The 16,453-nt window shown below is 31.8% G+C and overlaps 1 protein-coding gene and 1 long non-coding RNA gene across 2 annotated transcripts; one reads left to right on the plus strand and one right to left on the minus strand.

Moving 5' to 3' along the window:
• Window positions 1-665: 665 nt before the first annotated feature.
• Window positions 666-1,856, minus strand: LOC140009208 (uncharacterized). Its single transcript, XR_011816564.1, has 2 exons — window positions 1,683-1,856; window positions 666-1,575 (listed from the first exon to the last, which is right to left on the minus strand). It is a non-coding gene; the product is annotated as an uncharacterized lncRNA (long non-coding RNA).
• Window positions 1,857-9,373: 7,517 nt separating this feature from the next.
• On the plus strand, window positions 9,374-11,182 carry LOC113695582 (6,7,8-trihydroxycoumarin synthase-like). The gene is made up of 2 exons (XM_027214712.2): window positions 9,374-10,255; window positions 10,446-11,182. The coding sequence occupies exons 1-2, from the start codon at window positions 9,374-9,376 to the stop codon at window positions 11,052-11,054; spliced, it is 1,491 nt and encodes a 496-aa protein (XP_027070513.2). The 3' UTR covers window positions 11,055-11,182.
• Window positions 11,183-16,453: the final 5,271 nt, after the last annotated feature.

The raw sequence follows: 16,453 nt of genomic DNA on the forward strand, positions 1-16,453 counted from the left end.
TTGGTAACGTAAATGTATAATATATGATTGTATGTATCATTCATAAATGTTATGTGTTTTAAGCATTTTAATAAATGTATGTATCATTTATAAATGTTATGTGTTTTAATAAATTTATTTTCTAAGTCACAAGTATAAAAGTTAAAGTTGTACTAATGTAGCATAATCTTTGAAAATTATAGTAAATTTACCCATATTAAGTTTCGTGAGTTTCAAATATATTTTGTATCATTTACAATATGGATTTATATGCACATTTTTTTTTATCAAACTTTCTTTTAATTGGCAAATAGTATGTAAATCACTATAAAATGTTTTATCATCTGATTTTTTCTTTTAGTCTTAAAGAAATAGAAATTACCGAACAAATTAGTGCAGTCAACTTGTCCTCTTAAATTATGCATAAAATCAAACTTTTGTATGCCTAATGAAAACACTGCATAGTTCGAAGTTAAAATGCTTGTTGCATTTGACAAATAAATTACTCTGTTTGGGTCGGTGGATTTGAATTCAATAAACCATTCAGTTGAATGGATTTGGAATTATGATCAATTGAAATACATTGTTTGGCTGGTTTTTCAAACCAGGGAAATTCCAAAGTTCCCAAATATAGTTCACGCTCTAGTTTATTGTATACTAATTTATTCTCACACATATACCAGATATTAAATTGATCAAAGGCAAAGCTTAATTGATGAAGCCTTCATCCTGTACAACGTTGCTTCTTTATGTACAGAATGGATTCTTACAAACGCATTACAGCACAGCCATTCAATCAATAAAAATATGTAAGACATGTGATTTAACTACAAGAACATAACTTTAAAAAACCATTCCATTTTGGAACAGGTACAGGCAGAGAAAAGATTGAAACCACTTCAAATCATAGAAACTGCAGTTTCAAGAAGAGCAAATAACATTTCCAACTGGTAAATAAGCTTCCTAAGTAATCACCACGTAAATAGAACTCCATAACATTTGATTATTTGGGTTTATTCTTTCTGATCTAAATCATGCAAGCAAAAATTTGCAGAGCACAAGACTGAAACTGAGTTATTAAAAAATAAAAAAAAAATAAAAGAATAAAAAGAAGGAGCGGTTAATACTTTTGGGGTTTAATTACATTTACCTCCTTTATAGTTTAACCAAACTTATTGTAAAATTAAAGTATCAATTCTTACCAATAAATGATGAAATGCATTTGACATTTTTGTTTCCTAGTACAAGTTGGCCGGCGTAATTGAAATTCGTCAACTGTGGTTTTAATCAAGTTGTTCGGTGCTTTCTAACCCCGTACAGGCATCGATCATATCATACAAATTTCTTTTGGACATTTCACCAAACACCTTATATGCATTCCCAAATTAACCATTTTTCACATAAACGACGACATACTACTGCCATCATTTTGTTTGCAACTATACCTTGCTGGAAGGGCCTTTAAACGGCATCCAGTGGGAGTCATTGCAAGAAGATGTACAAACCTTAAATAAGAAGGAACAGAAGATGCACAAAATACGAAGGATACAATTTTCAATTCACTAGCAAAAGCTTCTCCTTCATTGACATCTAAAACTACGATAAAATCAAAACAAAAACAAAACGGAACAATGAATATGCAGAAAAATATTCAATTTTCAGTGGAATAATAAAAACACAAATCATTTTGTTTGCAACTATACCTTGCTGGAAGGGCCTTTAAACGACATCCAGTGGGAGTCAGAATCTTCGTTCTCGAATCTATCCGGCGATTCTCGATCAGAACTGTCGTAATCTTGCCAGGAAAAAATTTCTATTCCATCATAGCGTGAGGTGAGAAGAAAATAAAAAGAAGGGAAGCAACTTTAGAGAGATGTGATAACCCAAAATCGTTTTCAGAAACAGGTGGATTTTTTACTTAAATATGTAAATTTTTTACTTTTAGTATTAGTAAGTTTAATTTAAAAAAAAGTAAATTTTGTCAAATAATAAGTAAATTAAATTACTCAAAGTGTAAATTTCTATTTCTGACTAAAACTTATCTTTCAGGCATATAGTTACTAGTTTTAATTAAAAACTTACTAAAGTTAATATTAATTATTTTAATATAATATTTAAAAAAGTCGCTAAAAATTTTGATCTATCACTAAAGGTAATAGAAATCTATAATAGCAGGTTTCCCTAATATCGTTACCATAACTCTAGGCACTATAGCATTGTCCTTTTTAGAAAGTCCAAAGTTATAAGAAATATGTCCAATCTAGAAAAAGTTTATAATTAATTAAACCCAAATGCAAGTCAGGCCGAAACTGCATAGACCCACTTGGTAATTCTATAGAGTACCAGCCAAATTGAGAAGCTTTCCAAATAGGGAAATTTTCTAATTCAAATTTTTTTTATTATAAATCCTTTTATCAGAGTCTAAACATGTACTGGGGAGTGTAGGAGTCGATTTATACAGTTTACAGATTGTCAAGGAAATGACATATATATTTCATGGTATGTATTTTTTAGGTTTAAAAGAATTCGATTGAAACACACTGCATAAGATGTGAGTGATTATTAATCCTCTGTGATTTTTTTAATTGGGTTTATAACAATTATTTTGCCTTACTATACATCAATCATACAAATTTAGATCGTGTATGATAATATTGATGTTCGAAGCATTATGATAATTTTTTTCGAGTGGCATGTTTTATGATGAATTAATCGATTTTATGTCTAATGTGTGTGGCTGTGTTTTTTGATGATTTAATCAATGTTATGCATAATGTGTGTGGATAAATGTTCACAACCACACTAGATTTCTTGTTTATGTAAAGGGATAATTGCAAAAACCACACCTGAGATTTCTAACAGTTGCACTTACTTCCCTTAAGGTTCCAAAAATAACACTAACCTCTCCTAGCATGAATTTGGGCTTATAGTTGACATAAAATAGAATGAATTTACTTCTATACCCTAAGAGTTTAAGGTTGTTAGTAAACAAATTTGGGGGAAAAAATTAGGGCAATAAACAAGTCTAAAATAACCAATTAAATAAGATTAACAGTTATTTTTTGCTTTATTAGGCACTATAAGTTCACTTACAAAATGGTGCCATTTTGATGCTCCAACATGGTGCCATTTTGTGATTGACAACACTTGAGAAGACAATGCAAATCATATATTTATTACATAGAAGAGAAGAAGAAGCAAGAAAAATATAGGAGAAAGAAACCTCCAAGCAAGCTTCAATAATGAATAAGTTTTGATGGTTTTGGTTGAACTTATTTCATCTTATGCATTCATGAAACAAAAGGAGAAAGAAAGTAGAAATCAAGGCAAAATCTAAGGATTTTTTTATTAAAAATCTATGACAATTAGAAGATGATAGGTAAGCAATACTTTATTATCTCAACTTAATACACAAAGTTGTGGTGTCAGTTATAGTATAAAGAAATTATTGTGTTGATCATGAGAGAAAATAGCTATATATGAAATATGGTAAATAGTGTGAGATCAATATACTATAAAGTATGACAATAAGAAACTCTCTTGTATTGATCAAAGGTAAATTTTCTTACTTGATCAACAACCTCTTTATATGCTTTAGAACTTCAAATTTCTGAACATATGTTTGTTGTTTCTTCCAAATTTTAGTGTTGCCCTTGTTCTCTTTGTACATATATCATCTGAGCTTCACTAATTGTTTTTCATCTCTTAATGTTTTTCACTTTTCTAATACTACAACCTCACGAGAAAAAGGGTACAAATGGAATAAAATTATTATTTCACTTCTCAAAAGACTTTTCTAATGGCACTTTCTCTAACATGGGCAGAAGTTGCTATCAAAATCTGAAGTTCAGGGGAGATTAGTGCTATTTTCCAAATCTCAGGGGAAGTGAGTGCAACTATTAGAAACCTCAAGAGAGGTATATGCAATTATCCCTAATGCAAATCAAGTGAAAGTTTAGATTGGGTTAGTCACCAGCTTGAATATTCAATGCCAATGAGACATGTTCTACTTTATGAACTTTTGACATGTTATAAGTTTTCTTGTATGATTACATGATCATGGATATCATTCTGTGAACATTCATCTTAAATCATATGTTATATATATATATATATATATATATTTGTTCATGTATATGATATGTTAAAGCTCCTTATAATCTACATTTGATACTCATGAAATGAAACTACTGCAAAAGGATGGTGGGCAAAAGTCATTTTGAAAGCAATATATGTATGTATTATGTGTATGATCCAATGGAGGAAGTAAAAGCTGCTTTGCTGAGCGTGTGTTGCTCAAACAATAATATTATACTTTTCTTGCATATACTAAGTATAATCCTCTTTCCGTCAAAAACTACCAAGAGTTGGGTTGATAGGCATGAAGGACAAGAACAGATTTGCATAATTGTAGGTGTCATAGGTTCCAAGGCAATATATATCAGATGATGGAAATAAGTTACATAATAGGACTATAAATGATGTCAATTATTTAAGTCATCAGAAGGAAAAAAAATGTTTCTATGCATTTTAAGGAGTTAAAAACTTTTCATTGTCAATTATAGCAACTAGGTGGTAGCCAAATCCATTAATGCAATTGGCAACTAATAGCTCCAAGAATCACACGCCCTATGCTATACAGTGCTTAAAAAGTAATATTTTGTGTTTCTTGTTTAGAAATTGACATCATTGTAACTTCACTCCAAATCTAATTATATTATATTCCAAACTCTCTTCCTAAAATAACTAGAATTTTGCCCGTGCTTTAGCACGGTCTTTTCTTTTTATTTATGGTGAATTTATACAAATATAAATAATATAAATATAAAAATTAACAACATTTCTATATGTTCATTCGTATTAATTTTTAAAAATTAATGTATTTTAAATTTTCAATTATTTACTAATTTTTAAAAACTTTTTATTTATTGTGAATTTATACAAATGCCAATAATTTAAATATAAAAATTAACAATAGTTCTACATGTTCATTCATATTAATTTTAAAAAATTAATGTATATTAAATGTTTAATTATTTTACTAATTTTTAAAAATCTATTCACATACTTTTACTATAATTTGATGGTATATATCAAATAATGTATCCCATATCAAAAACTTGGTAGATATTCTTTTTTTTATAAATATTCTTTTAGATAATTTAAATTTTTATAATGATCATAAACTTAGAACTATATATTCATATTTAATTAAGTAGAAAAAGATCTAGCAATCCATTTTTCTTCATCAATAAATATTCAATTTCCAATAATATTAATAAATCTATCAGTGTAACAGTTAATTCTTTTTTTACACTAAGTTAATTCAAAATTAAGAGAAAAGATAATGAATAATTTGAATACTAATCAATGATATAATGGTGAAAGGAAGTAATTTATGGAATATGTAAGATTTCAATAATTGTGATTTAAAAAGGTTTTACTATAATTGTATGTAATAATTTGGTAGAAAGCAAATATCATTAAGATAAGATTAGTTATTTTTTAAAACTATTTTAAAATTAAAGATAACTTTTAAACATATAATATCATCATTGTAATAATTTGACAGAAAGCAGCTATCATTAAGATAAGATTAGTTAAGATTAGTTGTTTTTTAAAATTATTTTAAAATTAGAAATATTTTTTAAACGCATAATATAATCCAAATAGGATTAGTATGGGTAAAACTTAAATAATCCATAACCCGTTAATTCTCTTCAATTAGGCATGCCATATAGGAGTGAGAAACACTGTGATTAAAATAACTACTATATATATATATATATTAAATAGCTACTATATATATATATATATATATAGATGCCTCAAATTCCATATTACACCAATACCATCAACAATGTTCGAATTTTGAGTCAGCCTTAATATATTATGTTCAGGATATTGCTGAAAAGAATCTAAATCACTCAAAGTCCAAAATAAACTTGCTATTTGTTCCTTTTCTTCTTTTCCTTTTTCTGGTTTAGGTTCAATGAAGACTCAAAGCCTCACAAGAAGAAAAGGGGAAAAGTAGCAGCTTGAAAGTTGAACCAATAATCTCACAATAATTTAACCAATGTCTTTACCAGTTAACTCGATCTTGAAAACAAACTTTCTATTTAACATAAATAGAGATATAGATAGAGTTGTAAACGAGCCGAATCGAATCGAGTATCTCATGTTTGTTCTCTGTTCATTAAGTGATTCGAACAACGTTCGTGTCCGCTTGTTAATTTTCGAACTCCAAACCTGTGTTCGTGTTCGGCTCGTTAAGCGAAGTTCATGTTCGAATTCGAATTCATGTTTGGCTCGTTTAACATAAACGAGTCGTTCCCGAACATACTCGAAATGCTCGAATCCAAATTATTTTAAGCCTTAAATATGTCATACAAATCATTAATCATTCTAAAAAATAATTAAAGTACTAAGTGACTAAATTCTATTATTCATTAACTATATAACTAACATTAACATAAAAATAACAAATAAAACCCTCCAAATATAAAAGTCTAGCCATAAAGTTAACCCTAAAATTTGTCAAATGATAATTATGTCCATATTCGCGAACGTCCGTTAAAACTCGCGAACATACTCGTGTTCGCTCGATTATTAATCGAACAAAAAAATTCGTTCGAACTCGGTTTGTTTAAGATTTCGAACGAGTCTTTCACGAACACGAACGTATCGAAACGAATCGAGCTACCAAACAGTTCGATTCGTTTAACAGCTCTAGATATAGATATAGATGTGATATGACTAATACGTTGCTCCACAAATAACCATTCGACACAGGAAATTTGTGATCGGAGTAAGGGAAACCATGTTCCATGAAATCAAAATGATAAACGTGACTCTATAAGAATATGGTTTTGTTATCCCAATTTTCTTCTATTGAAGATTGCATAAGATATTTGGTTTCGCAATCATGATGCGTATGTGCTTGTCAAAGTATGTTATTGGTAGTTGAAGCCTACCTTTTGAAATCGACACTTGAAATTAAGTTTTAAGCTCTAAAGTTTCCACAATATGTTCGGACCACATTTGCGGTTTTGATTAGCTCATTTATTTCAAGAGTTACATCACCAAGGTTGTTCCTTGACTCAACCCTAATTCATTTTCTAACTCAACAAATATATCGCGCATCTGACATGATAATTCAATGGGAACAACAAACCATCATGGCTCTTTCACTGAGAAAGTCTCATCTCGGAAAAAAAGGAAACATCTTAATTTAGTAATTTGGCAATTAACCAAACTAATTGCAAGAGATTCTAGTTCCTCTGTGATTGTGGGAAGAATTGAACCATCTTGTAACCAGTCTAAGATTGGGGTCAATACAATCCAACTCAATCTCAACTATTCATTATTTATTGATTTTAAAAAAATGATTGAAATCGAGTCAAGCTATACTATCCCGGTTTCAGACCGATGCGGTACTCTTGCCAATTGCCAACAACAGGAGAGATCCGCATCCCGGTGATGGGTACTGAGAATTTGGAACTATCATGGAAGTGACACTGAGTCACTTGACAAGTTAGTCCCCCAAAGTTGAACAGTGATCTTGTGTGAATGAGTCACAAGAATTGGTGGAAGATTTTGTTTTGTACCAGAAGTTTTGGTACTAGATTACTCCAACAAACGCTTGGTTGATGCGTGACGACACAACTGCAATGAAGAAACAAAACTGGAAAGTTGTGGTTATGAATCAGCCAAGCTTCAATACAACACATCACAATTCTACTTCTTGGTTTCCCATTTCCCTCCCATATTGTCATATTATTGGTGCTGTAAAAGCTTGATTAATTTGCTTGTCCAGTCATGTTGACTTGTGCCCTTTATGGTTGGATGAGAATAAACTATCAGTACAATAAACCGGCTAAGACTGGGCATACCTAGATTGATGGCTGTGAGCTAGTTTCGTTACTTCGTTAGGGTACGAAATAAAAACTCGTGTCACGGTTTTATATAGCCGTGTTTTTCCCGGGCAAATTAAAGTGTCGGCCCAAAAGCTTTTGGTCCTGAATCCTGCTGCACATACCTCGTACAATCGTGTCTTATGTAATTTTAAGACGAAAGAAGAATGGCTGCACATTCTATTCAATTATTTTTCTCATCGACATCCACTCATTCTCTTATTTTCTCTTCTTTGTTGTCCACTTATTTTTTCTTTGTTATCCTTATTTGTTTGTGGGTTTTGTGGAAAAGAATTAGGGTTTTGTGTGGCGCATTAATTCGTGTATTTTTATGACAAAAAATGGACTTTTATCAAAATGTGACAAAACAAAATTTGGCTGCACACCCTATTCCTATTTTTCCCTCATCAATAAATACAGCATGAAGTTTTCTTCTCCTCTCTTCTTATGCATCTTCATTTATTTGTTGGTTTTGTGACATGTCGTGTGTCTCTTTATGCATATTTTGCGAAAGGCCAATAAGGGAAAATCTCAAGGGAAAAAGGTTAGGATTCTTCATGGGTTTGAGAGCAAACAAATGAAAAAAAAAAAAAAACCAAACGTGATTTGCTTATTTTCCTTCCCCATATTCATTCACGTAATGCATTAGTGTTTTTTACGACAAAAAGTGGACTTTACCAAGTGGAATTCCATTTACATTTTATAGTGTGGTCCTACCAAAATGTATTGCATATTAGACTAAAACTATAAACTTTTGTTTCCTAAATGGACTTGGTATGAATCAGTATTTCTCTAACGTGATTCATAACTATAAATTTGCAATTTTGCAACAAGTGGTTAAAAATATGAAAAATGATAGTATTCAAGGCTATGTAAATCTGATCTTAAACCTACGTGTCTCTGAACTAGTAGAGACATTAATCAAGTAATGTGAGATTCTTGATTCAACTTGTAAATTCTCCGTAATTTAAAGGTTTAGAATCTCCATTTAAACCACCAATGAATTATATGTTTTACATACATATGTATGTATGGGTCTAGGGTGGAAATGGGGCTTTTCATATATTTTACATACATAATTTCAGGGTTTAGAATCTCCATATATTTTACATATATATATATATATATGTATATATATAAGTATATGTACGTATAAAGTTATGATAGGTTTAGGTTGGTTGGAAATGGGCTCTACAATTGACTGCTAGTCCAGTTCAATCTAATTAATATATGATATAAACTCCTACAATTTTGGGTACGAGTTGATGAATTTCATGATTACACTAAAATTATATAAGTTTACACCAAATATGGTAATAATTATATCAACTGGACAGAATTGGGTAGAATTCAATTGGAAAAACCCGAATCCAGGTTGGTTTCCACAAACAGGCTCCTAGTGACATTCTAATTACCTTTCAGCGCCTTTAAATACTGAGCCCTTGAACCTATCTCACTTCACTGCTATCCTTCGATTAAAGATGACAATGCTTTTTCTCTTATTGCTCCTTTTTTCAATCCTCGTATCCATAGGTAAAAAGCACAAGCAACTCAGAAATATCCGTCAACCACCAGGTCCTCCAGGGCTCCCATTCATTGGGAACTTGCACCAATTCGACAGTGAAAAGGCTCATGAATTCCTAAGCCAACTCTCCAAGAAATATGGCCCCCTCATGTCATTGCAGCTTGGTTCAGTACCAGTACTAGTTATTTCTTCAGCAAGAATGGCAAAAGAGGCCCTGACAACCCATGATCTTGTGTTCTCCGGCCGGCCAGCTTCTGTTGGGCGGCAAAAGCTGTCATACAATCGAAGGGATATTGCATTCTCACCTTACAGTGACTACTGGAGGGAAATGAGGAAGATTTGTGTCCTCCAACTCTTTAGCCTTAAAAGAGTACAATCTTTTCGTCCCATTCGTGAAGATGAAATTTCGAGCATGATTCAAAAGATACTAAATCTCTCATCTTCATCACAACTAGTTGATTTAAGGACCATAATAATGTCCTTGACGAGCACTATAATATGTAGAGTTGCCTTTGGAAAGAGGTACGATGAGGAAGGGCATGAGAGAAAGCGATTCGATAAACTTTTACAAGAATCTCAGGCCATGATTGGGGGTTTCTTCATCTCAGATTATTTTCCTTCATTCAGTTGGGTAGATAAATTTTCTGGGATTGTTGAGCGTCTTGAGAAGAATTTCAATGAGCTGGATTTATTCTACCAAGAGTTGATACAGGAGCATCTCAATCCAAACAGACCACAAAGCATGAAGGATGATTTGCTCGATCTCTTAATTCAGCTAAAAGAAGAACAATCATCAATTATAGGCCTATCTTGGGATCACATAAAGGCAATTCTCATGGTAGTATATCCCTATTTGCAAGATAATCAATTGTTGAATTTCCTCTTCTTTCTTTCTTTTTTCATCTTCTTTAACAAGCATATTGGTACATGGTTTTCTGAACATAAATCAAGTAAACTGAAAGTTTTTTTTTTTGGGTTAAAATAGTTGATATGGTCCTTAATAATAATCGTTTACCCTTTTATCACAGGATATATTTATTGCTGGGACGGATACAGCTGCAGCAGCAATTATTTGGGCAATGACAGCCCTGATGAAGAGCCCTTCTGCACTAAAGCAAGTACAAGCAGAAGTGAGAAAATTGGTTGGAGAAAAAGGAAGAGTAGATGAAGAAGATATTCAGGAGCTTCCTTATCTAAAAGCAGTGATAAAAGAAACTCTAAGATTATACCCTCCAGCTCCACTTCTAGGGCCAAGAGAAACTACACAAGAATGCACAATCGAAGGCTATGAAATTAAGTACAAAACATTAGTTTACATTAATGCATGGGCTATTGGAAGAGATCCTGAATGTTGGAAAAGTCCAGATGATTTTATCCCAGAACGATTTTTGAATAGTAATATTGATTTTCGTGGACAAGATTTTGAAATGATCCCATTTGGAGCTGGACGTAGGGGCTGCCCTGGATTTTCTCTAGGACTCGCAACAATGGAAGTTGCACTGGCAAATCTTCTGTATCATTTTGATTGGAAATTGCCTTTTGGGATGAAAGCAGAAGACGTAGATACTGAAGTTATGCCAGGACTAACCATGCACCCGAAAAATGCTCTTTCCCTCTTTGCCAAGAAATATGGGTAAAAATAAATAGTGATATGGAAAAAATAAATAAATAGTGATATGCCAGTATCAGTTTGAAGTATGTTATCAGTGATTGTGTATTTGTATTTCTTTCCTAATATTTCGAAATGATATCAAATATTTTTAAATGTCTACATTTAATCTAATGCAACCTTGTTTGCATCTTTCGAGAAATAATGTGTTGCATCCTGAAGTTGAAGAAGCCCGAGAAGGAAAAGTCATCAAATTGCGCAAAAAAAGTAAAGAAAAGAAAAAGTCTTCCAACAGTAATGGCTTTGGAGTTTTATTCAGAAAATTTGTTTTCATTTTGTAATGTTGGCAGGAGGTTTTGGCTATATTTTTATTAATAAATTCGGGCTGCCATCCCTCGCCATATACCAGGTTTTGTCAATTTTTTTTGGGAGCACGCCCGGGCGGGGGGAGGGGGAGGAGAGACTTTTTATCTTGAATGTAATAAGACATTGGTAATATTTCGAGCTCAAATAGTGGATTAATTCCCACCAAGGAATGACAAATTTTTGTCAATCGGGTGTTTGCTATTGTTGAATTTAATTAGCATTTTCCAACTAAAAGCGCCTAAAAGTTTTTTTTTAGATCAATGATTTGAAAATAACAAAAGACAAAGTGCTTATATTTAAAAGCTTATTTAAGATTTTCTCAAGGTGCAAAACATTACTTTCGTCATCTATAAAGTATTTCGTATGATTTATAAATGTTTTGTAAACTCCTTAATGATTTGTGCCGAAATTATGACACTGAAACTATTAAAGGATTTATCAACCCTTTAAGAAGGGTTAATTTTTCATTAACGAACCACATTTGTCAAGTTTTCAAATTTTAAAGGATTAAATTAATTTGTCATGACAATTAAGGGACCATAATAAAAGGGTGATTTTCAACTGAATTTATCTATTTTCTTGCCAAAATCAAATTTTTAATCCTATGTTTTGAAATGAGTTAATGGAGTTGCAAAAATGTTAAAATAGGGAAGGTTAGTGATATTTTTTGAAGTTCAGGGTGCTTAGTGATACTACAAAAAATTTCAAGGCAAGCATCGTCAAACAATTTTCTTTATCCACTTAGGTTATGCCCATTGGCCATTCCCATCAACGTCTTCGTAGCAGACCCATTTTACCAACTTTGGTCACAAATGAAGTATCTAATGAAAAATCGTTCTCAAGTATGTTGAACTTTTTCTTCTTTCTCCATCAACTAGATTAGATTTGTCATGTGAAAGGATAAATATGGATCACATGTACAAAGATGAAAAATTAGATGACAAGGAACTTAACCATCACCCTTAATACTGATTAATTAGCATCAATTGATAATAGTTACGTATAATATTGTAATAATTTTTTTAGTAAATCTTATAGACACTGACAGTATATACACTATCACCGCTTGATTCATGACATATGTGTAAAAATTGAATTTTAAATTCAAATTTTGCATAGTTATCATTCATCCAACGCTGATAGTATATACACTGTCAGTATCGAAAAGATTAATTCATAATTTTTATCCTAACTACTCTTGATCAATTGCAGTAAAACATTATAAAGTAATCACAATAGTAATACAACATAATGCAATAAAATGCAAATCATTAATTCCACCATCAATGAGACAAGACAACCTGAACAAAATTGAAAGATCAGATAAGGAAATAATCAAACAATTGCTGGTCATCACTATATCTGGCACCCCAAAATCATAGCCATATCTTTGATCCTTAGTTGTCCACTTAAGAGGAAGAATTGGCTAAAATAGTGAATAATGACTTTTCCATAGAGAAATATGTCTGGTTTCAACTCTAATACTCTATTTCCATTGCTTTAGAATATTGGCATACTCAAATGGGAAACTTTTCCCTGGTTATCTTTCCAAATTTTCAATGGGTTCAAGATCTAGAGTCGTTGAAGAACAAATAAACTTGAGGCGCTGAAACAGAGCTGTTTTAAGATGATACCCGAAGTTCAGGGCCATATGTCCAAGGACAGAACAAAGGAGGCCAGGCAGCGACACCACCTTAAGAATTTTCAAAATCTCTTTTGCACCCCCTTAGAATTTTAAATACTTTATTTGTATTACGAATTTTTACATCAAGAAACTATTTTGATAGTAAATACTTGCCTCTCCAAACTTGAAAATATGTTGTGCTTAGACACTATTGCCATAAAATTCACCTTTTGAAAATAATGTGTTACATCCAAAAGTTCAAAAAAGCCGAAAAGAAAAGGTAATCAATTTGCATAAAAAAGAAAAGAGAAGAAAAGGTTATCCAACAATAATAGCCTTGAAGTGTTAATTCAGAAAAGCTGTTTTCATTTTGTAATTTTTGCCGGAGATTTTGGCCATATCCCCTCCTTGTAAAGTTTAGTTTTTTTTTTTTTTTTTAAAGATATTCGAGCTAGCATCCCTCCCCATATACCAAGTTTTTATCAGATAAAATAGAAAAATTAGGTTTCACCCTTTCTTTGGGGAGGGAAGGAGGGGGGAGGCGGGGATTGTTATCCTGCATTTAATAAGACATTGGTAATATTTCGAGCTCAAATAGTGGATTAATTCCCACCAAGGAATGGCAAATTTTCTTCAATAGGTGTTTGCTATTGTTGAATTTAATTAGCATTTCGAACTAAAAGCGGCACTTCATTTAGAAGAAACTAATTCTGAACTCAAGTACATAAAAGAATAACTTCTTAAGAATTCACAGTTTCTTAGATATAAATGAGGCTCATTAATTTCAGAAACTTTCCTTGAGGCTTCTAATGATATAACTTTATAACCCTAAATTCTAAAAATATCGCTTAATTAATTGAGATAATTTCTTTCCAAAATTTTCCTTTCGTAGTCCTACAAATTTACAAAATTATAAGTACATTAACCAAAATGACGAAAACAATGTCAAAAGGTACAAAGGTGCGAGTCTAAGAGGACAAAATATAGAGAGGACAAAGTATAACGGTAGCGATCATAAGCAGCATGTCTTTTTAAAGATACAAACAAACAATTCATAGTTTATTTTAGACATCTTCAAGATGCAGAAAAATTTTATAGTTTGTCTATTTGGAAAGGAATTGGAGGTTTTCTTTTCTTTTCTTTTTTCCAAAGATGGTAAATCTCTTCTACAAAAGGTACTTTTATACAAAAGATGGTGATTGTAAAACTTTAATATTGGGCTACTTTTATTTTTTGATGTGCTCATCGGGTGCCTTAATTAGAAGAAACACTTTCTTTACTGTAATGTGTATTGGGTGGATTTAAGGAGTTGATAAGGGTTTATTTTACGTATTTTTAGTGTGTTTTATTAGTTAATTTTGGTTTGATTATTTAGTTTTATAACTAAAATAACTAAGGTTTTGGTAAAAATCTACATTTTATGTTAAATTGGCTAAATATTGCATTTGATGGATTTTTATGGGAAAAACTTCATATTTTGTAGGTTTAATGATTCAATCATCAAATGAAGTGCATTGAGAAGATATTTGGATGATTGAAGATGGATTAAAGTGGGGAAAATAAAATATGAAGTGTAAAAGGAAGAAATGCAATTTGAGGACAAAAATCAAGAAAAGTCAGCTTTGACAACTCAGACATATTTTCGTATTTTGACTATATCAGGAGCTACAATGATCGGATCAAGGTGATCTTGGTACCATTTTGAAGCTAAGAGATATATCTGCATTTGGTATGAAGACATCAAAGTCCAATTCAGCCGTTTTCTTGGTCAAAAGGTCGAAACACAGAAACTTATCTGGATGGTCGAAAGCTGAAACCCAGAATTGACCAGTCTATGGTATTTTGACCATATCTCCGTCCACCGATCTCCAAATTAGATGATTCTTGAAGCATTGGAACTCTAATTCAAAGGGCTACAACTTTTGTGTTTTACACAAAAGCCAGTTCGGCCTTCATCATGGAGAAAAATGCAGTTGAAGTGAGGTCAAAAGTAAAAACGTGTCTGGCAGCCGAATTTCTGTAATTTGCTCAGCCATTTTTCTCATCTTCACACTACTTTCCAGCTAGAGTTGGAGAGAAAACGTAGGCTGCACATGCTTCAGAAGACATAAGGAAGAGATATAGCCAAGGTTCCAAGTCAAAAGCCATTATTTTTGACTCCCTTAACAAATTCAGATTTGGAGAATCATAGCAGAAATTTTTGACTGGTAAGGGAAGGACTTTTCATCAGCTTATATGCAGGACATTCAGAATCATACGGGAGAAGCTTGGAGTCTGCAAAAATGTAGCTTTTCCATTCTCTTATTGTTAGATTAGTTTAGTATAGAGTAGTAGTTCATCCTTCTTGTTTATTAGCTAGGCAAAGATGAAGAAGGAGATGAAGAAGGCAAGGAAAGAGCTCATGTGACAAGGGTTATTTTTCCTTTCCAACTCTTTATCTTTTGTATTTGATTCCAAGTTTAGCTAATATATAAGTTCTGGATTTTATATTTAATATGTGTCTTTAAAGTTTATACCTTGGGTTTGGTTGAACTTTCTATGATTGTTAGTATTTATTATTTGGTTATTTGATTGCTATAATTTGAGCAAGTTATTTAGCACTTTGACTCTTTAAATCATGATTAATCTGGTACCATTAATTGTGATTATCTAAGGTGTTATTTCTGCAATGAAAATTGAGATTTAACATTAGTTCAAGAAGTGCTAAACATAGGGAGTACACTCACGAAAGTAGAGGTGCACCTATGTGGTTTTTAGTGATTCATTTCATGTAATTTCACTGAAGAAATGAACTTGTACCTAATTTCATAACCATGAGAATAGGTATGGATTAGTTATAAGTATAATTGATTCACTACGAAAGTAGGATTCAAATGTATTAGGAAATTACACCATAATTAGCCTAGATGTAGTATTCAATGATCCAAATATAACACTTGCATGAGTAGTTAGGGATACCACAACCTAAGGAGCTTTTATTTGTTAATTTCTTGTATAAGTGCAGTAGGTTAAATTTCTTATTATTCATTGATAGTCTAAATAATAAAGAAACTTTAGTAATACCGGTAATTGTTCACTCTTCCTTGTGGGATCGACCCGATATATACCCTAAACTACTAGTTGATCTGTATACTTGCAGTGAACGGGTGTAATTCGGTATTTTTTAGCTTGCACGTATGTAAAATACCCGTCAAGTTTTTGGCGCCGTTGCCGGGGAAGATTTGGCAATATCGGTGTGAAGAGTAACTTTATTAGTTTAGACATTTTATTAGTTATTGTGTGAATGTTATTTTCTGTCATTTTAGTATTTTCTGTGTGTATGCATTTTATCACCTATTCTTCTTACTAATTTTGCTCTTAAGTTGTTTAAAAGCAATTTTAGGTGATGAGGAGGATAGATCAATTTGGAGGACAAAGCTTGAGAAATGAAAGATTGG

The sequence above is a fragment of the Coffea arabica genome, chromosome 6e, assembly GCF_036785885.1.
Source record: "Coffea arabica cultivar ET-39 chromosome 6e, Coffea Arabica ET-39 HiFi, whole genome shotgun sequence".
NCBI lineage: Eukaryota > Viridiplantae > Streptophyta > Magnoliopsida > Gentianales > Rubiaceae > Coffea > Coffea arabica.